The sequence below is a fragment of the Palaemon carinicauda genome, chromosome 17, assembly GCF_036898095.1.
Source record: "Palaemon carinicauda isolate YSFRI2023 chromosome 17, ASM3689809v2, whole genome shotgun sequence".
NCBI lineage: Eukaryota > Metazoa > Arthropoda > Malacostraca > Decapoda > Palaemonidae > Palaemon > Palaemon carinicauda.
In genome coordinates, this window is record NC_090741.1 from 106,117,081 (window position 1) to 106,139,418 (window position 22,338).

The window sequence follows — 22,338 nt, forward strand, 5'->3', positions numbered from 1 at the left end:
GGAGTGGAAGTGAAGTGAAATGAAGTGAAGTGAAGTGACTACTTTCTTCTTCACACTGTTCCCTGATACAGAAAAACTGCACGTTTTCAAACTGTTCGTGTGAAGGCATGCTCTTTGACATGCGGGAATCTGCAGCACAGTTTCAAACTGCTTGTGTCAAGCAAGCCTAAGTCTACTGAGAAATGTACATGGTGTAAATAAGGGCTATTATCGAGTCATATTAGTTGACATGAGAGCTCATGAAATGTTGGTACTTGTTTTCCAAATGAAGCATCAAAGTCAATAACTTGAAGTGGTAACCATGTCCCAGAATTTATAGGACCAAAATATTATATACTGTGTGACCTTTGAACTCTAATTTGAATATTCTTTTATTCTTTTAGAGATATTGAAATAAATTCAAATTTGGTTGTATTGATAAAATATCTTAGGGTATTCCCATGGTTTTTTAAGTTGAAGAGCAAATATACTTTTATGGTAATCATGACAACTGCTCATTACTCTGCAATGCTTGGTTATTTGTCAAAAGTGTTGTATGTCAGCGGCAATTGGTCGGTATAAATCTTAACATGGGCATAGATTTTGAACAAAGGTCATGGCAGTCACTTATAATTGTATTTCCATGCAAACTATATTTTTTGTTTAAAAAAATAAGGAACATCAAGTATTTTCTTTAATTTTTGTTTAAAAATCAAGAAATTTAATTACAGTAGTTTACAAGTTAATTAACTTGACCCATTCCTCAAACATGTATTACTAGTAACTGTTCATATATAAAACAAATTTACTTTAAAATTTTTTGTTGGGTACCCTTGCCCAAAACCAAACAAAACAAAGGTTGGTGTCCAGAGTTTAAGTTTTGATGGAACCAGCCATCCACTTCAATGTATGGTAGGATTGGGGTTGGCATCCTGATAGCCAGTCCACGTGCTATACCCTACCATAGCCCGCGAACTACTACAGGGTAGGGAGTTGGAATTCATGAGCTGAATGCCTAGGCTACAGGTGCTGAACTTTATTTTTCAACAAACATACCCACACTTCAAAATGCATCACAGATTTTCTATTCCACAGGTCACCACAATAGCTGAAAAACCGCTTAGTAGATACAGAAATGTACGGTCATCAACTTTTTTTTTCATTAATTTAAAATTTTTAATTTTTATTTTCTTCATAAATTTAATCTTCTATAAGCCCTACTAACACTCCTAAAACTTTTTAATCCAAAATTTACTGTTACTGTTAATGCATCCTTACATATATGTAAATAAAAAAAATTTAAATCTGAACATTCCTTATCGTATTTACTGCTCGGCCAGGATATGCCGCTGACCAAATTATATGTCCATTTACTGTGGACAAAAAGTACAACAGTATTTAAAATAAAAATGATTTTAATAATATGGATGTTTCACCAAACTGTGTCCAACCACAATCATTGAAACATTCACATATTAGTTTCATATTGTAAAAATAAAGAGTGAATACTGTATACATCTCTGCCATTGATACATTTGTAAGCTCATTGAGATGACTGTCTATACTTTCCAAATCATCTGATTAAGGAAAATTACAGAATTATATTTTTTCCCTTGTTACTTGAATTTATAATTTTTTTTGTTACCATATATTTTAGTAAAAATACTTTTCTCATTCTATTAACTGTCTACTGTATTTCACTGCCATAACTTAGTTTAAAGGTGTTTCATCATTATTGCCGAGCCATGATAATTTCATTGTTTTTACCTTTATGATGCTTGATTACAAAGCTTAGGAAATTATTGATTTTCTTCCAATTCTTTAGTAGTTTTTGTTAAATTTGGTTTACCTTTTCATAAATCAAAAAAGGGATTCTACTTAACATCATTTATAACTAGAGTAACTGTTTACTATTGTACAGAATTTGAATTAAAAGCAAAGCAGGTGTCGTCATCAAAATTAGCCGTTTTTCATTTGTTTCTTTATAACAATATGCATTACAGTACTAGCAGTAACAAGTCCTCAACTTACAAACATTGGGAGATACAAATGTAAGTCCAACTAAAATAATAAATCAGATTTTGTATCCTAAGTTCAATGAAATACTGTAATAAAACAATATTATATACAGTAGTTAAATGCAATAAACAAGACAACATTTGCGATATGAAATGGGTCTATTTGTTGTCTTTTGCAAATGGAAAATCATAGTCATGCGAGTTAGGTGAAGCCTACCCTACGCCACAATTTAAAATTCGTAGAAACAGCTTCTTGGGACAGATTTAGTTTGTAAGTTGAGAACTTTCTGTTTTGTAATCATTCATTCTTTTTGCTTTAACTTATTGAACTATTAGTTGGGATAAAGAGTTAGAGAAAAAGCGTTTAGATTATTACAATTAAGGCTCCAATTACTTTGCTTCGTCACTAAATTCAAACTCTTTAGCTCTTTATTAGGGAATATACTTTAAACAAAGCTGGAAGGCTAACCATAAGACTTTTAACAAGATGTAAATACCCCACCACTAATTAGCAGGGGGGGTAGGGGGTAGTACTAGCTACCCCAATCTCTCTCACACACACACACCTGTGTTGTCTCTCCACTATTGCTTTTGGCTCGGTTGAGAGTGGACATCAGTCTCTCTCCACCGCCCATGACTGGCCATTATAAAATTTATCTTTTTTTCTATTTTCAAGTAGTGTGTGTTTCTCCTTCTGGTCGGCATACGGACTTTTCCTGGACCTGAAGGGCACAAATGCTTTACCTTCATGTTCTAATAATGATAAGGGGTTTGTGTGAAAAAACCTTAATTTTTTTAATGTTAGGAAAAATACAAATTACTTTTATATTTGTTATTTGAATGTTGTATTTAATTAGCCTCAAGCCCCTAATAATGTTTTATTCTGTTTTTGTTTCAGAATAGGGTTTGGAGATGGTAACGAGTCTTACCGTTGCGCAGATTAGCCATTCCACAACTGGATACAAGTGCCCAATCATTCAGGAATTCATATTCTGGCCATTATACTTTCTACTGTAAACATCCATACTCAGGTACCTGGCATGAGTATAATGAATTACAAGTGTCCAGTATTGCCACAGGGAGAGTGTGCAGTCCTGAAGCATATGTGCTTTGCTATGAAATGTCATCCGCATCTTCCAAATTATAATTATGAGAGTGAAAGAATGTTTTGTATTGTTCATACCATGTAAATATGTTTGTAGAGTTCATGAAGGATGTAATTCTGTGCTCAAATGTAAGATTGAGAGGATGAAAGCAATTGACATTTGCAAAAATTGTACAACCTCAGTAGAGGGAAACCAAAGAGCAAAACTTTTAAGAGTGAGTTAGCTTCTGTAGAACGTCTGCGTTATTCAGTATACTAAAAACAATTTAAAGTTTTGAAATAACATTTATCATATTGGTGACGAAATTTGTTTGGCTTCAAGATCACTTTCACTGAAAATTCAAATGTTCATGTTGAGAGAAATTTAGGAATATCTTTTTTTTTTTTTTTTTTTACTACAGAATGTAGGCCTGGACAGATCTTGGAAAGATCTTGAAAAATTTATGTAACACTCCACTTGTGTTGTTTGTGAATCGTGGTTTTTGGCAAACTGTAAAATGATGTTTGTGAAGAATACGTTTATTCTTCCAGTGAGTTTATTTCTAATGGATTTTTCATCATTTATTGATTTATCCCATAAAAAATGTTTTAGGACAGTTCTCTCAAAGTAATGTTGGTAAAGATTATATTTTGTATTTTTCTTAGTATGACGGATTGAGTACTATAACCTGTTTCTGGGGACTTTGTACTGTATACGTTAGTGCCTAATGTGTGGGCAGTTTGTTTTTTCCTATCATTTGTTAATCTTGTTCTTGTGAGGCTGGAGTGTAAAGGGAACGTTTTTCTTTTTTTGTTCGATATAAATTGTTATTAACATTTGAGGTAGACCTGGATTCCCCCCCCCCCCCAAGGGCTCCAAAGGTTTCGTACCGGGAGAGTTCGCTGCTTCTATGCCAGGGGCAGTTTTTCCAGACCCGACTTTGTTGACTTTGTTTGCCACAGTTGCAGTCATCAACAACTACGCTCGCACCTTGTTCAGAGTTCACTTAGCCTGCGAAGGGGGGGGGGGGGGGGGGTCTGAGGCATGTTCCTGTTCCTCTTAGGGGTCACCTTTCCCGTTCGCGGGTTAGCTTCTTTACGGAGTGGCCTCAGGCACATGGGACTTTGAGAAGGTGGCTGGCTTTGCCCTTGCCTTTCTCTAACCCCTCAAAAAGTGGCTTGCCCCCCGGGAGTTCGGCGAGCTCCCGCTTCACCTCGCCTTAATCCGGTTATTCTGGCGGTTTACTGGTTCTGTACCTGTAAGTGAGCAGGTTCCAGCAGCCTCAACAAGAACACCTCAGATCCCGGTGGAAACTCCAATTCTTTTGAAGCACTCATCTCCTTCCATTCCTGTCACACCCCAGAAATATCACCCCCCAATGACCATCTCCAATTACGTCCAAGATGCGCAACCCTCCTGGAGCTGGGGAAATGTAGATTTCTTCCAGCGGGAAATGAAACCAATGATGCCAACCAAGAAAAGGAAAGGGCAGAAGAATCTTCCTCCTCCTCCAGGGGCAACACCCTTCACCCCTATACAAGCAGGGATTCAAGATCCCTGTGGGAGGTCTCTCTGGGGATAACCTAAAGGCAGTCTCCCATCGAGGTGGCCCCTCCAGGACAGCGCTCTTCGTCAGCGGTAGTGGACCAACCTCTTTACGCCTCTCCTCATTCCTCCAGACTCAGGGAGGATGCAAGACCTTCCCTGCTGTCCGAGTTCCTTTTCCCCCCTAGAGAGGGTAAAGATTTGAAGATTCCCAAAGAATCAATTGGCTAGAACATTGTCCCAGACCCCTGGGTCTTGCAGGCTTGCAGCTCTTCAACATCGACGGGGACGATATTGACAAAGGCAGTTCCCCTGACATCTAAGGTATCCTACAGGCTCCACAATGAAGACTACGACTCACCACGAGCTTCAATGGATGAGAGCTTGTGGTTGGACGAGTGAACCATATTTGACATGATGACTATCTTCCCAAGGGAGCAAGTCTAAGGTATTCAGAGGCTGAACAAAGGGAATTTGACTATGCATTTTGGTAAGTGCTGGTCTAAATGAGGGCCATCAACGGATTACCCTTTTACAGCTCTGCCGGAAGGGAAGGTCACAGTACCAGACCATCTGTACAGCATCCAGAGACCTCCCAAGCAAAGCATTGCTGGCTGTGCTTGGGCCCCACATTAGGGGGTGCAAAGCATTGCTGGCTGTGCTTGGGCCCCACATTAGGGGGTTGGGCTTACCTGGCTGACATTCTGGTGAGCATTTATTCTGATGTAACTGGAACTGAAATCAGACACCTTTAACCAGCTCTCTACCCTCCCAGAGCAAACACCATAAACTTGAAGAAAGTTACAAAGTTTGCCATGCAAGCAATGTCGTGGCTCAACCTTTGGCTGGGGTCAGTGGTCAGGGAGGATTGGTCCCAATAGTGTACCATGAAGTCTATGGCAACTTTTATTTTCTCGGGAACCAGAACTATGGAGTTCCTTGTCCATCAAGTAGTCCTTGTGGAGAATCTTGATCCTTAGATGAAGGGACTCAAAGATAGAAAAGTTCCAAAATCAGAGGTGACGAGGCTAAGGAAATCGACGATGGAGGGCTCATCTCTTTTCAATACAGAAGACGTCGAAAGAGCTGCTAATCGATGGAAGAAGTCGAGCTAGGACTCTCAAGGAGTGATGGCTTCTAGGTCCTACGGGGCGGCTCCTCCACGAAGGAAACCGCAGGAGTTCAGGCCCTCTCAAGGCTTCTTCCAAAAAGCCCTTCCTGACCAAGAACAGCCAAAGGGAGGCAGGAACAACAGAGGAGTTAAATGAGGAAGAGGCAGAAGTTGAGGCTGCTCCTGCTAGGGAGGGTAATCCTCCCAATTGTCCACCAGTTGGGTGGGAGGGATACCTGCACCATGGGGTTGAGACCAGTTCTCCATGATTTGTTCAAGGTATCATGTCCCATTCATGCTATCTATCCCTACGTTGACTCGCTGTCCAGTTCCATCGAACTCCTACACGAAGGGATCTGTGAAGCTGGCCCACAGGGCCAAGGTCCAGACCAGACATGTTGAAGAAGGGTTCCCTCCAAGAGGTCCTAGCAGAGTCCCCAGGCTTCTAGTGTCGATTTCTTTTGTAAAAGGCATCTGGAGGCTGGAGACCCATCATCAACCTCTGCCCTGAACAAGTTTCTCCCTTATAATTGCGGAGCATGTACAGGAAAAACCCCGGGTCAAAAAGCAGGTAGTTGACTACGACTTCCACCCACCTTAGGGATGAGTCGTGCCTTATAAAGAGCAAAAGGGTCTGTATTTAGTGATGGGACAAATTTCGTAAGTATTGTGTATTTTTTTCTATAACAATACAAACCTGTAGCTATTTATAGAGAATATTACTTTCGGCAATGCTGAAAGACGAGCCATTAGATTTTTAACGAGGGGTAACCCCCCACTAGTTAGCAGGGGGGGGGGTGTTTAGTAGCTTCCCCTGTCACTCGCACACCTAGGTTGAGAACTCACTTTGCTTGTAGGTAGGACTTCAAGGGGCAATGGTGTTGGCAGGCTCATCTGTATAAATACCTACCGGTTTGTATCGATAGGAAAAATACAAATTACTTCCAAATTTGTTATTTGTTCAGTCACTAAATACAAACCAACTCTATTTATAGGGGATAACTTACCCTTAAGGTTTGGAAGTCCTTGCCAATCTGGCTTTTGGCTTTGACCTGGAGTTTCCACCTTATGTTTTGCACATAATTGGTGGAAACCCTAAACCTTGCTAAAACCGTGCAATGCACGGCCTACACAAGCTGTGTGCTCGTGATACTAGCAATGTGACTGTCAAGGTAAGAGTTCTTCCGAATCATAGGAATCTTCAGAGGTCACCAAGACATACCTGATACCCCCCTCATTAGGGTATGGAGACGCAACAGTATTGACACAATACCAGATTACACAACGGAACAATGGTTTACTGCTGTTGGTTGAGGTTAGCTTTGCAGAGGACCCTGGCTGCTGATTCTTCGAGAGGGGAGGATGAAGAAAAAAGGAGCCAGTCATTCTTAATCATTCATTCAGACTAATCCCAGGTAACCTTTGCCCTTAACCTTCTGCTACTTGTCTATTAAGGAGTTTGAGGTGTTAAACCAGTTGTTGTGCAGCTACCACAGGACTAATGAAAATGTTTCCATGTTCCTGTGGGTTACATCTTGCAGGTAGTGGGTGGTGAAGGTTGTCTGACGCTTCCACACACCCGCTTGTAGAACCTGTGCCACAGAGTAGTTTCGCTTGAACGCCAGGGACGTAGCATTACCCCTGACATCATGAGCTCTGGGTCAATGACCTTGCAAATCCCAGCAGAGATAGTGTTCTTTGTGATCCTTCACTTGAGCTTTCCCATGCTGACAAAGAGTGCTGGCAGTCGGGGGCGAGCTGCAGATGTTCTTCCTGGGTATAGTAACAATTGGTCTGGGTTGGAGACTCCTCATCCAGAAGGAATCGAATCTAGGATCCGCTACCCATGGATTTTGAGTCTTGGCAATAAACTCAAGGACAATGCTGAGGCTTACCTCTCCGCCATCCCCTTCAATGGACAATGTCATATGAGAGACCATGAAGTTCACTAACTTTTTATGGACGAAGCCAATGAGAGAATGAACAGTCTTCAGAGTGAGGTGGCGGTCTGTTGCCTGGCGTAATGGTTTGTAGAGAGGACCATTCAGAAACTGGAGGACCTGAACCACGTTCCAAGGAAGAGGTCTCACTTCTGACTGGGGACAGTTAAGTTCATTACTTCATATAAGGAGACAGAGTTCCTGCGAAGAGGAAATATCTACTCCTCTCAGCTTAAAGGCAAGACTTAAGGCTGAGCAGTAACCTTTTACTGCCAAATCCGGGACGAACATTTCCTCCCGCAAGGGTGAGCAGTAACCTTTTACTGCCAAAGCCGTGAGGAGCATTTCCTCCAGCAGGAGCACAAGGAACTCTGCTATTGCTGGCATAGTGGCATTAAGCTGGCGAACCACGAACAGCTGTTCGGTGTCGAAAAGATTCAGAGTGACGTTGAAAGCGTGAACGACACAAGGCTGGCGACCAGCGAGTCTGGGGAGAGAGTGATAAGGCAGGCGAAGAGGACCATGAACTCTGCTAGCTCGACGATGACGATCCAACGCAGGGGAGGATTGATCAGCAGGATGATCTCTGGAAGATCTCTGAGTTTCTAGGGGGGATCTCACTCCAGGACAAGATAAATTCCCACCCGCAGGAGAGACTTGCCTCGGACTTTGCTCCACCCCCAAAGGAATAGTCGACTCAGTAAAGGTGGAAGCCAAGTCTTCGGCAGCGGCGATAGCAGCGGCTATTGAGGTAGGTCAAGAATCGTCAGCAGACACTCCAGATGACATCTCAGGATCATGCAAGCTCACATTCATCAGGGCCAAGGAATCCACCTTGGAGGAAGATGATGGTCATTTCCTTTCCACACCAAGTTGAAGGAGCTCAAAAAGTTCCTTCTTCGAATGGGGGCCCAGTCAAGCCAAGGGATGGCCACAACTGAAACATATCAGAAAACGAGCAGGCCTCACTCAGGGGAAGGGGCGGGGCCGCTTCACTGCTTCACTTAGGGGAAGTAGCACCATTACTAGAGTACCGAGGTTGACCTGGAGTTAACTGGTCTTCACTCCTATTCGATGGACAGGAGCAACAGGGTGAGGTCAGGGGACGGAAGCAGCAACTTTGGTTTTCAACGACTTTTAAGGCGGAATCCCTTTCAGCATCTTCTACCGGCATTCAGGGTAGGCGTTGTCTTTATCACACCGCTGCCTTCTACAAGCGGGACATAACCAATGCGGGTCAGTATCGACAAACAACATAAAGGTCCGGCCGGAGCGGCCCTCAGGTCCTTGGCAGGTCCGCATTAAGATACCCAAGACTAAAGCACACGCGCACACATACTGAAAAGAAAAAGCAAAACAAAAGATTAATAGCTAGTCAACAATAGTGTGGGGAAAGAGCGGTCATGTCCATTCTCCACCCGAGCCATAAGCGAAGTGGGTTCTCAACCTAGGTGTGTGAGTGAGGGAGGTTGCTACTAACCTCACCCCCCGCACTAACTAGGGCGGGTGGTTAACCCTTGTTAAAACTCTAATGGCTAGTCTTTCAGCTTCGCCGAAAGCAATATCCCCTATAAACAGCGTTGTTTTGTATTTAGTAACAGAACAATTACATTTTTGCTAATGATATAAACCTTGAGCCCTTTATAAAAAATTGTCCCGTCAACACCTATCCCCCTGCAAGTCCTGCCTCCAATCAAAAGTGATGAGACAGTACACGTGTGTGTGCTCGAAGTAGCTAGTATTTTCCCCTACTGCCTCCCCCCCCCCCCCCTATAACTAGCGGTGGAGTGGTTACACCTCGCTAAAAGTCTTATGGCTGGTCTTCCAGCTTTGCCGAAAGTATGTTCCCTAATAAAGAGCTCAGGGTTTATTTCATTAAGGAAAATTAAAAATTACTTTAAATTAATATTTATAAAAAAAAATGATTGAAATATGAAAAAAAAAAAAAACTTATGGCCCTAAGAAACCCTAGATATAGAGAAGTCAGCAATATAGCCTTGGAAATATAAAATAAATATTTATAAATGTACTATGTACAGCGGGAGAGATAGAAGAACAGAAGTATGGCAAAGGATTACTGTACTTCTAAATAAATGAGTAGTATGTATATGTTAGAAAATTTAAAACATTTTCCCAAAATTTTTGTCATATATACTGTAAATAAAAAGTAAAGAACAACAAACCTCGTCACACGATGAATGCATCATTCCTCTGTATGTCTTGAATTCAATGTTGCCCGCAAATTTCTTGATAATCTGGCTAGTGATTTGACCAAATTTGTAAGGGACTATTGGGTCACAGTCCCCATGACACTGGAGGATCGGTGACCCTGTGTTACTGATGGCAGCCTGAAAAAAATGATAATTTCCGTAACATTTCCTGACAAAATTATGAAACCTAGATAATCATACTTTTAATACACAAAGATACTAAAAGAGAGAGAGAGAGATTCATGAACCATTACTCAAAAATCCCTGTACAGTGAACCCTCGTTTATCGCGGTAGATAGGTTCCAGACGCGGCCGCGATAGGTGAAAATCCGCGAAGTAGTGACACCATATTTACCTATTTATTCAACATGTATATTCAGACTTTTAAAACCTTCCCTTGTACTTGTACTGTTAACAAACTACCCTTTAATGTACAGAACACTTAATGCATGTACTACAGTACCCTAAACTAAAACAGGCACAAATATTAAAGGCGATTTTATATCATGCGTTTCCTAAACACGCTAAAAAGCATGATAAAAAATGGCAACCAATGTTTTGTTTACGTTTATCTCTGATCATAATGAAGAAACAAACTGGAGGTAGAGCTTTGCTTATTACCCAGACATATTTCTCATACTTTTCCCTTAGAACTACATCACATCTTCCTAGATATATATATATATATATATATATATATATATATATATATATATATATATATATATATATATATATATGGTGAATCCGCGATGGTCGAACCGCGAAGTAGCGAGGGTTCACTGTACAGTATAATCATTCAATATGGGAAAGGCTATTCCATAATAAAACATAAGAAGGATCTACTGTATTCCTTTCTGTATAAAAAAAAAATTTCCCTTTACAACAATAATGTTCATCCATCTCTTTACAGTGTGTTCAACATTTCAGTTGGGAGAAATAAACTCTCTAGTGTTTATATTTATCCATACCCTTATATAAACAAGATAACGCTACATATTTTATATAAGTTGTATTTTTCCTAGCTATACAAACCTGGGTCATTTATATGGGGTTACTTCGTTTCATTTTCTATGGCCAGACAATCGAATAGAAATCAGTAGATAATGTCATGTTGCTTTGCTAGGCAACTGCTACCCATGATGCGTCCCACTTGTTTCATGCATTTATTCACAGCACTACTTGTCAAACTTACGGGGTAGCTGAGGCTGGACCTTTGGTAAATGACTCACGTTTGTAATGCTAGGAAAAATACAAATTGCATAAAATTTTTAGTTTATTCCTACACCGATACAATCTTTTGAGTCATTTATATGGAGAGTCTTCCTTGGGTGAGAGGAAGTCTCTGTGAAAGTAGGAGGTTGCCCTTCTCTCTCAAAATACAATTACTATAGCAATATGAAGAGATCAAGGTTAATTATTTACGAACAAAGGCCTTATGTTACTTTCTTGAGAGCTTTGCCAGGGTGAAGTGATATGAACATTAAGTGGCTTATATATTCAATATATCAGCCAAACAGAAAACAAGTCATTCTTACCTCCATGAGGGCTTCAAGTTCGATCAAAATTGCTATTCGCCATTTTAACTCATAAACACCCTTATAATGCAGAGCTTAATTGATGACCCCTAGGATAGGAGCACTTACTTGTCCCGTGAGGGCTTAGATTAGACTATTCGTTGTGCAGTAACAAAGGGTCACATGGGAAAGGTGTTAAAAGACCTGTGTATGCAGTCTTCAAGGTAGTGGGTTGTAGAAGTGGTTTGTCTCCTCCAGGTTGTGGAAAGCCGATGCATATAATGTGCTTGAAGGGGGCCCATGTAGATGCTTCCTCTCAAGATAGTTTCTTTCAGCCAGAAAGAAATGGTGTTTCTGGAAACTTTTCTTTTGGAGTGGCCTGTACTCGCAAACAGATTGGAGAATTTAGGCCAAAGATACTGCATCCTCTTCAGATGTCTATGTACTGCACTTACAGGACATAGTAACATGTTATCCCAGTCATTGGTTACCTCTCTGAGAGACAAGATCGTAAAAGAGTCAAATCTGATATTAATATCAACCGGATTTTGGGTTTTGGCCACAAATTCAGGAACAAAGACAAACATAGTTCTCTTCACCTTCTAGAATGTGATATAATATGAGATATACCATGTAGTTCACTCACACTCTTGCCTGAAGCTAAGGCAAGGAGGAAGATGGTTTTTGAGGTAAAATCTCTAAGGCTTTATGAATAGGTTTGTATAGGGCTTTTTTCAAGGACCGTAGGCTCTTTGTCACATCCTAGTAGGGAGGGGGGTTAGTTCTTAAGGAAGGCAAGACTGCTTAAGACTTCTAATTAAAGCTGAGAGTTCCCGGCCTTTCAGTTTGAATACTTGGCTTAATGCTGAGAGGTAACCTTTTACCGCAGTGACTGATGGGGCCTTCTTGTTCCTTAGGAACACTAAAAAGTCTGTAATCAAGGGAATAGTGGTTTTCAATGGTGCAATATTCCCCCTATGACACCAATCAAAGATTTTCCTTTGCCTGGCAAACTGCTGTGCAAGACTTTTGGAGGTATCCGAAAAGCTGCTTCGCAGCTGGTTTTAAAAAAATTTCCTTTGGAGAAGCTGGATAATACCCAAAAGAGAAAGGATAGACAATGTACTGCATTGTGGAATTGTCTTATATGTGAGAATGGCTTAACAGGTTTGGCCATTCTGGAAGTTCTCTTGGTATTTCCGTGAGTTGTTCCAGTAGGTCTGAGTACCACTATGCTGCTGGCCATCTTGGGGATACTAGCGTTACTCTGACTGCTTTGGATATTCTGATTCAGACAGAACAGTGGGAAGGCGTAGAAGTCTAGACCATCCCAAAAGTGTTGAAATGTCTCTTCCATCACTGCAGCTTGGTCTGGGACTGGAGAGCACTACACCAGGAGTTTGTAATTCAGGTGGGTAGCAAATATGTCCAGAGACTGAGAATCCCATTTAGTCAAAACTCTCTTCGCCACTAAAGGAAGCAAAGACCACTCTGAACCGCCATTCGTCCCTTGAAGGCTCAGATGGCCTGCAATGACGTTTCTCTTTCCGGGGATAAACCTTGCCGAGAGAGATTGGCTGGGCCTGTGACTACTTGAGAATCTACTGGTAGGTTGCATAGTAGCAGAGAGGCTAAGCCTCCTTGTTTGGAGATGTAGGTAACTATTGTGGAGTTGTCGCTCATCAACACCACAGAGTGACCTTTCAGTCTTTGCGAAGAGAAGTAACGCTAGTTGCGCCGCTTTCATTTTCCCTTTACCAACACATACACCAAACAGTCTGTCCTATTCTTTACATATTCTCCTCTGTCCTCATACACCTGACAACACTGAGATTACTAAACGACTCTTCTTCGCTCAAGGGGTTAATTACTGCAATATAATTGTTCAGTGGCTACTTTCCTCTTGGTAAGGGTAGAAGAGACTCTTTAGCTATGGTAAGCAACTTTTCTAGGAGAAGGACACTCCAAAATCAAACCATGGTTCTCTAGTCTTCAGTAGGGCCATAGCCTCTGTACCATAGTCTTTCACTGTCAAGGGGTAGAGTTCTCTTGCTTGAGGATACACTCGGGCACACTATTCTATCTTATTTTTCCTCTTTTTTTTTAAGTTTTTATAGTTTATATATGAAATATTTATATTAATGTTGTTAATATTCTTAAAATATTTTATATTTGTTAGTTACTTTTTCTTATAGTCTCCTTATTTCCTTTCTTCACTGGGCCATTTTCCCTGTTGGAGCCCTCGGCCTTATAGCATTCTGCTTTTTCAACTAGGCTTGTAGCTTAGCAAGTAAATATAATAATCTGTGAATAGCATGAGCTGTGGGGGAGGAGTCTGAAAGGGGGGGGGGTTCCCCGCTAACAGGTTATCCTTGTTCAGCCACCACAAGAGATCCGATATCACCTCGAGGTACTCGCAGCAGGGTTGCAGGATAGTCTGACACTTGTGACTACTGGGTCTTTAGAACCAACTGCACTGAGTGCAGATGCCATCACCTCAGGGGGATAAGTTTCTCTAATGAGAGGTGACCTAACAACTTTTGCCACATCAGGCCAGGCACGAGATTCCCTTTCAGAAGGGTTGTTACCAATGTCCTGAACCTTGCCACCGTCTGCAGCAAGGAAGGCTTTGGTTTGCACAGAGTCCATGTGAATGCCCAGAAACCTGATGGACTGGTTAGGGACGAGGCTGGTTTTCTGCAGGTTCAGATCCAGTAATAGGTCTCTGTGTTTCAGCAGAAGAGCTTGAGATTCTGCCAGGAGAAATCAGTCGTCTAGGCATCTCATGAGCCTGATGTCCATGGCATGTGCACCGACTGAGACAAGGACAAAAACTTGAAGAGGATCTAGGGAGCTGTAGATGGGCCAAAGCACAGCCATTTGAACAGGAACAGCTTGTCTCAAAAGGGAAACCTTGGGTACTTCCTTGGGGCAGGATGGATGGGGACCTGAAAGTAAGCACATTTCAGGTCTATGGTCAGTAGGTAATCGTTTTTCCTGATGGCCTGAAGAGCGGAGGATGGATTCTCAAGCAGAGAGGTCTATGACAGCTCGCCAACCTCCCGTCAGCTTCTCTACGAGAAATAGATTGCTGAGGAAGCCAGGAGTCGTTAAGGACCTCCTCTACTGTTTCTTTGCTAACCAACTTGGAAAAATCCTCTGCTAGGAGTAGGTCTATAGATGGACAGTCTATGAAGGGGATCCAATACCCTGAACAAAGGACTTCTATCGTCCAAGGGTCAGCCCTAAATTCTGCCACCTTTGCCAAGGGTATTGTAAGCATACCGCACTGGTGGTAAGCTGGGGGACATGAACTCCATTGCGTGAATCTCTGACACCACATTCTTTTTGACCGGAGGGATGTCCTTTCCGACAAAAGTTAGGCATAGGATTCTGCCTCCCAGGCTATTGGGTGTCTGTGGGGGAGAGAAGACATCTCTGTTAGGGCAGTTGCCTACAAGGCAAGTTTTTTTTATTTGTTTCTGAGGAGCAGGCAACCTTTGTGCCGCTGCTCTGCTTACTATAGGGCTTGGTCTCAGCCCTCTAACTTCTCATTGGCCTTAGTCACATCTGAGGATGGAAAAAAAGGAAGAACTAATTAGGTCTGAGTTCCTAAGAACTGTAACATCTCTAGGGGACAGCTGTCTAAAGAATTTAGCTAAGACTGAGTCATTCCTCTTCAGAACACAATTTCCCCAAAGGAAAACAATCTGGTGGAGGATAAACTTTATGGCTTTAGCGTCAGATCTTGAAAGCTCCTTGAACTCTTCCTGTACGTTCTCGTCGTTGAGATTTCTAGATACGGAAAAACCAAAGAGTGCCCCAGACCAGTGGTCTATCCCCGAGCAAGTTTGAATGACTGCTACCTCCATGTTAGCCATAGCCGGTCCTTAAATCGTGGCTGGTAAGTTCCGTAGTCATTCTGCTGGCATTGAAGGTACCAAGTTAGCCATATCCAGGTCAATGGGAAGTGGGGTCTGAAAGGTGCTAGAAGTAACGTAAAAATGTATCTGGCATGACAGAGATAATGGCAGAAGTTATGAAGATCGATTTGCTTTTAGCGAGTTTTCAGCAGAGGAGACTTTGTTAAAAAACTCAAGTGTGTCCTTAGTCTGGTTGGAAAGGCCTACGTCAAACCTAAGTCTGGGGTTCTGAGACTGCGGGAAGGTAGGGTTAATAGCTCACCATCTGTTAGTAGTCTGTGCTAAGGGAGGTTCATCTACACTGCTTAGCCTTTGAAGTCTCTCGGAACTTTTTATGAGGCGAGAGATTTCTCAGCACTCTGGCATCTTGAACGTCTACGGCAAGGACCACGTCTAAGCCGTATGCTGATCCGTTCTTCTACTTCTGACTTTTGACTGGCCAGATGGTACTACATTGGAACCTTCTCTCTGGTTACGGTTCATTTTCCCTTTGCCTACACACACACACACACACATTGAATAGTCTGGCCTATTCTTTACATATTCTCCTCTGTCCTCATACACCGGACAACACAGATTACCAAACAATTCTTCTTCACTCAAGGGGTTACTTCACTAATTGTTCAGTTTCCACTTTCCTCTTGGTAAGGGTAGAAGACTCATTACCTGTGGTAAGCAGGTCTTCTAGGAGGACACTCCAAAATCAAACCTTTGTTCTCTAGTCTTGGGTAGTGCCATAACCTCTGTACCATGGTTTTCCACTGTCTTGGGTTAGAGTTCTCTTGCTTAAGGGTACACTCGAGCACACTATTCTATCTTATTTCTATTCCTCTTGTTTTGTTAGAAGTTTTTATAGTTATATAGGAGATATTTATTCTAATGTCGTTACTCTTCTTAAAATATTTTAATTTCCTTTTTACTCTTTACTCATTGGGCTATTTTCCCTGTTGGAGCCTCTGGGCTTATAGCATCCTGCTTTTCCAACTAGGGTTGCAGCTTAGCAAGTAATAACAATAATAATAATACTTAGCGTAAATTTGATTCTATACTAGTTTTACTTCATCTCTGATAATAGATGGATATCTATTTAAAGAAAGTACACTAATAGGACAAATATTTTCGTAGAAATATATTTTCTTTTACAGTATAAATCATATGTATGGGGGAAGGCGCGGGCAAACCAAATTATTTCCTTTTGTTGTATTACTGTTGTATTACTGAGTAACCTTATTGTTCCCATTATCGAATAATCGAGCAATGATACAAAGAATTTCTAATATCTAAAGAAATATGAAGATTTAATGGTGAATTAAAAAGCAAATTATGAGAGAGAGGAGAGAGGAGAGAGAGAGAGAGGAGAGAGAGAGAGAGAGAGAGAGAGAGAGAGAGAGAGAGAGAGAGATTCACATAACTAATATTAAGGTCTATAAACACATTGTATGGACACTGTGATAACCTGTAACATATAGGTCTTGATGTAATATTCACTATTAAGAGATTCCACATAAGTTAAGAAAATTATATAAACAACTCCGTGTTATTTGTACTGCATGTGCGAATAATCATAATACGGTAGTGGGACCTTGAGATCAGCTGATACCTACCGAAAGTAAATGTTTTAGAGAGAGAGAGAGAGAGAGAGAGAGAGAGAGAGAGAGAGTATTCCCATAACTAATAATAAGGTCTAGATATCATGTAAATTAAGAAATTGTATAAAAAATACGCCATTCGTATGTGCTCAATCTTTTGATACGGTAGCTGGACCTTCACATCAGCTAATTATAGCCAAAGGTAAACAAATATTAAGTAATTCCTGACTGTTAAAATGCTTTAATAGAGCTTATATCCTATGAAACAAGAAAATGAAATAAAATGATATACAATTAGAAAATATTGATAAAATATGATTTGAAAGATTGCTGAATCATGACGCATCAAATTAAATCTATGGAAACTTCACTTTTCAAGTTCGACCTATGTACAAATCAACAAGATCAAGGTCCTTGCAAGTATCGTCAACAAGACATAGCAATAGGGTTATTTTGAGAGACTGGGGGTACTACTTGCTAGTGGAAGACAAGTCTTAGCTCAAAGGACTCCCTCAGCCCAAGACAGAAACTCCTTTCCCTTCACAAACTCATCCGAGTACACAGCCCTAAGAGATGACAAATGGGAGACAGAGGGTTTCATACTCAAAGCTGGGAGGGAGCTGAAGACTTTCTTCAGCATCACCTTGGGTGTTGTCAAGTCTGATGCTGATGAATACCTCTAAGATTACTTCTTCAAACACTCCACCCACTGCATAGGAGGCCCCTCCCTACACTCTTCACAGAGGGTAGACTGTGAGCAGTCATACTTCTGCAGAAGCTACAAAGTTGCAAGGGATCTAAGTTGGTCTTACTTATATACCAGCTGCATCCTTGGCCAGGCTTGACGGGGGAAAGCAACATGCAAAGCAGGATACGAGGAAGTACGTCAGTACACAACAGCGCCTGAAGTCAAAGTGAGGGTTGCTCTAACTGTCGAGTGGGAGGGACATACTGTACCCTTCATGCCCCAGGCAAATATATTTACCTTGTCAAAAACTTAATGGCTGTTCCAGCTTCACTGGAGCCATACTTCTATTAACGTTTGAGGCTTCGTATTCGTGTACGAACAAATAAGCGTAGGAACACAGTATTATAAAGCTGTCATGAAAGGGAAAGGAATTATATGAGGTGGATTCTTATCCCATTTTCAAAGTAAATGGAATGGCATTTTTTTCAAGAATGTGACAAAGGACCTTAGCCTTTCACTTTATAACCTGATTAAACTGTATGCTACAGTATTTGGTTATGTGAGAGAGATAGGACAATGACAATTATTTAATTTTGTAACAACAGGAAGAGTCCTGAAAGGAAAGGGAAAAAATCGCAATTGATATTAAAAAGAATGTTAATATACTTAAGAATTTGGGTCATGTGGCCAGGCATTAAGGACAGGATGGACATTCAGCATCGAGGCATAAGTACAGTAAACACCCAAAGTAGCACTATAACATAGAAGTTAAACGTGAGAAATTGGACAGCAAAATGAAAGAAACAATGAATGAAGGTAAAATTGGAGACTAAACATTGGGCACAGTAGGGGGCAAAATGGACAGGACAAAACCCTTTAAGTAATGGCACTAGTATACTAAATTAAATCCACTGCAGTGAAAGGGACCCACATAACCTCTATTAGTTTTGTACTGTACATATAAGGCTTTCTCTTTACGGTTAACTTTAATTGCAAACAGAAATAGCATAAATTAACATGATTTTAAAGATAGGCAGCTATTATTTACTATAAATTTTAATGTTCATATCTGAAAAAATAATCCTTAGAACTTTCAAGATACCTTTACCTGCTACATAGTTAACTAGAGACAATAATTGTCTCAAAATAACTGAGACTTTTATAAAAATTATTATAGTATATTAGAAATATTCACATACAATCAAAATCATTAAATTCAGATGGAGGGTTTGTAAATGTAACCGTAACATACCTGGGGATACTCATTTCTTAGAGGAAGCCAACAAGACAGACCAACAACACCGGCGAGTGTTTTGGAGTAGGTAAAGGTTGAATATAAGGCTAAAGCTCCACCTTGAGAGAAACCTCCTAACATAATTCGTTCATTAGAGATCCCGGCTTTAATTTCATCTTCAATGAGCTGATGGATTCCATCTCTTGCTTTCTTGATTCCATCACCATCCTCGGGGCCTTCAACATCCAGAGACTTCAGATCGAACCTGGTGATGACAAAAATTATAAAATAATCTACCCAGGCCAAGCATATTTCAGATTTTAAAAAGGGGCTGGCCTTGAGTGATCTGTTTAGATAAAAAAAAAAAATTTGAGCTATACCTGTATATAAAAATAAAAGCTGGGAAGCTAGGTAGAACACAAAAAAGGAGCACAGAGGTAAAATAAATTAGTTGGGGGAAAATGTACAAAGCAAAACACATGAAATGCATTACAACTGCACTTGGCACACTTAAGTTGATGTTCACTAATAATGAGTAATGTATAGGAAGGAAATGAATGACACCAAACTCGTGCAAAATACATTTGGCCGTCAGATCAGGGTCTTTTTCAGAATAGTTCATTTCAAACTCAAAATACTGTGGACATCTCATCCTCTGAGGGAGGAACCTAATCTGCTTATCCCTAAAAGCAGATTAAGCTCTTAAATGCTCGAAGCTAACCAGTGTGTTGTAACTTTTTAAGAAAAAGACCATAACCTCAAGTAGCAGAGTTGATGATGAACGATTTCGTATTATCAATGATAAACTCAAAATAAAAACAATTGTATCACGTTAAAAGTGTGCGCACTTTATATTTTTTTAAAATTTATTTTTGGTATGGAAATATAGTTTGGAATTAGGCTACTACTGTGAGAAAGGTTTATATAATCTTATTTATTTATTTCTATTATTTTATTTATTATCTATTTTTGCCTGCGTAATTTCTCCTAACCGACTAATTCTCCTTTTGGTGTGCATGACTTCGTAACTTATTCCATGAGGGTTATCAGCTGAAGATTGAAAGACTTGAGTGTGCATTGACAGCGAGTGTGAGTATAAGATGGACACAGAGTATTCCGGGGATTGGCTATAGTGTCAAGGAGTCTATTGAAATATGTTACATTTCTAAAAATGTATTTAGCCTTCAAAAGATATTTTCATATATATCTTACTTCATCTATTATCACTTAAAACCCATGTTTCATAAGTGAAAATGTAGATAAGGCATATTTTTTGCCCGGGGCTATCAGATTTCATTGTAAGTGCTGTGTGGATTTAACCACTTCACTGCCGAATGACCATATCTGGTTGCTCAGACGATTGTGCACATGCTGCGGAATGACCAAATATGGATTCTTGTCGATTAAATCATTACCAAGGGTGGAAAATGAGATACATCCATGTCAGCACCTTAATATTCTTTTACCAAAGGTTTTTGCATTATATTAAGAAAAAGTCCTTCCTGATGTTTGGGAAAATAAGATAAAAAGAAATATTCACTGTATGATAATATCAGTGATATGTCAGCAGAAATATCAGAAATTTTAAGTAATTTCTATTTTACCTAACGATACTTACCTCGGACTACTTTCATAGGATTGGTATACAGTAAACCACTCCGCTCCGACCAATATGATTCGATTCCCACTCCCACAATGCCCTGCCGGGACCCGGCCGCCATCTTCACCTCAGGTCCTCAGTTCTAGTTCCAACCTTCACCCACTCTCTGAGGGCCAGTTCACCAGGGGACGGATGGGAGGGCTATAACCCGAAAGTAGTCCGAGGTAAGTATCGTTGGGAAAAATAGAAATTACTTAAAATTTCTAATTTGTTCCGAAAAGAGATACTTACCTCGGACTACTTTCATAGGAGACTCAGGCTTAGGAGGAGGGGGTGAACTGGGACCAGGGCCACCCTGGCCTCAGGGGGCAAGAAACCCCAGGGTAGACGTATGGGCATAGCCAGGGGGGGGGTTGAGAATCATATACCGCACATCAAAAATACACTTAGCAATCAATTGATAACTCACCTATTCAAACTCACATATGTTCCTCCCGCTCTAAGGGCACAGGGCACGCAGGGAGAGGTTCAGAAAGGATACGGGGGACGTGTGTGCATCACTAACCCTATCGCGACGGAACCTCGTAAGACCTCCACACCTGCTGCAGGCCTGCTACCACCGGACCTAACGAGAAGGTATCTAACGTCCTCCTCGTTACGTCCTTTAGGTAATGGGCTGTGAAAGTAGACTGCCTCTTCCAGACTTCAGCCTTTAAGATCTGAGAAACTGCCATGTTCCTGGATATGGCCAATGAGGTACCCAAGCCCCTGATGTCGTGAGGCTTAGCATGCTTGGGGGGAGGCACTCTGGAAGTTTCAAAAGCCCTCCTAATGACCTCTCTCAACCAAAAGGAGACCGTATTCCTCGACACTGCCTTCTTGACCAGGCCCGTGGAGATGAAGAGGGAGGAGAGACCCGGGCGGTACCTGGCTGCCCTACTCAAGTACTTCTTGACTGCTATTATCGGGCATAGGAGTAAGTCTTCTGGGTACCCCGAGGAGGCTATCACTGGAACAGAGAACTCCTCGATCCTTGAATCCACCACCAAGGGGTTTTGCGTCCATGCAGTTCGCTCACCCTCTTGGAGGATGCCAAGGCCAACAGGGAGGCTGTCTTCAACGTGAGCTCCCTGTCCAAGATATCCTTCAGGGGCTCGAATGGGGGTCTCTTCAGGGTGTCCAGGACCCTGGCGACATCCCAAGCGGGGATTTTAGAGGCTTGCATGACGGCTCGAAGTTGCGGATCAGCATGGGTAACTGATCTGAGGGACCTAAGTCCAGGCCTTTTAACTTGAAGACCTGCCCCAGGGCAGCCCTAACACCTTTAACTGCTGGTACCGAGACTCTTCTCCATCCTCAGGAAGATTAGGTAGTCTGCTATCAAGGGGATGGAAGCTCCCAGTGGCTTTATTCCCTTATTCCTACACCATTTGCAAAAGGTAGTCCACTTGGCCTGATACACAGTGGCAAAGGATTTTCGCAAATAGCCCGCTGAACCAGAGAAACCATCTCTCTTCAGCAGGCCCTCGATAGTCGCCTTGCGTGAAGGGAGAGCATCTGCGGGTTTTCGTGGAACCTTAGGAAGTGCGACTGACACAGGTGTTCTCTTATAGGAAGAGGCCACGAGGGATGACACTTGAGCCTGAAGGTCTGTGAACCACTCCCTCTCGGGCCACCACGGAGCCACGAGGGTCATCATCGCGCCCCTGGACCGGAGGAGCCTGTTCAACACCCTCCTGAAGACCCCGAAGGCCCTCCTAAGGACCCCGAAGGGTGGGAAGGCGTAGATGTCCATGTTGTCCCAGGAGTGCTGAAACGCGTCTGCCATCTCGGCCCCTGGGTCTGGTACCGGGGAGCAGTAGACCGGGAGTTTCGTGTTCAGTTTCGTCGCGAACAGGT

At 41.6% G+C, this 22,338-nt stretch overlaps 1 protein-coding gene across 1 annotated transcript in view; it reads right to left on the reverse strand.

The window, feature by feature from the left end:
* The window catches only part of Apt1 (Acyl-protein thioesterase 1), a 128,231-nt gene that overhangs the window by 16,820 nt on the left and 89,073 nt on the right, over nt 1-22,338 (reverse strand). Inside the window, exons 5-6 of the mRNA XM_068391270.1 lie at nt 18,858-19,104; nt 9,862-10,026 (exon numbers count right to left, since the gene is read on the reverse strand). Of these exons, the coding sequence (XP_068247371.1) occupies nt 9,862-10,026; nt 18,858-19,104 (412 nt within the window). The remainder of the gene's footprint in view (nt 1-9,861; nt 10,027-18,857; nt 19,105-22,338) is intronic.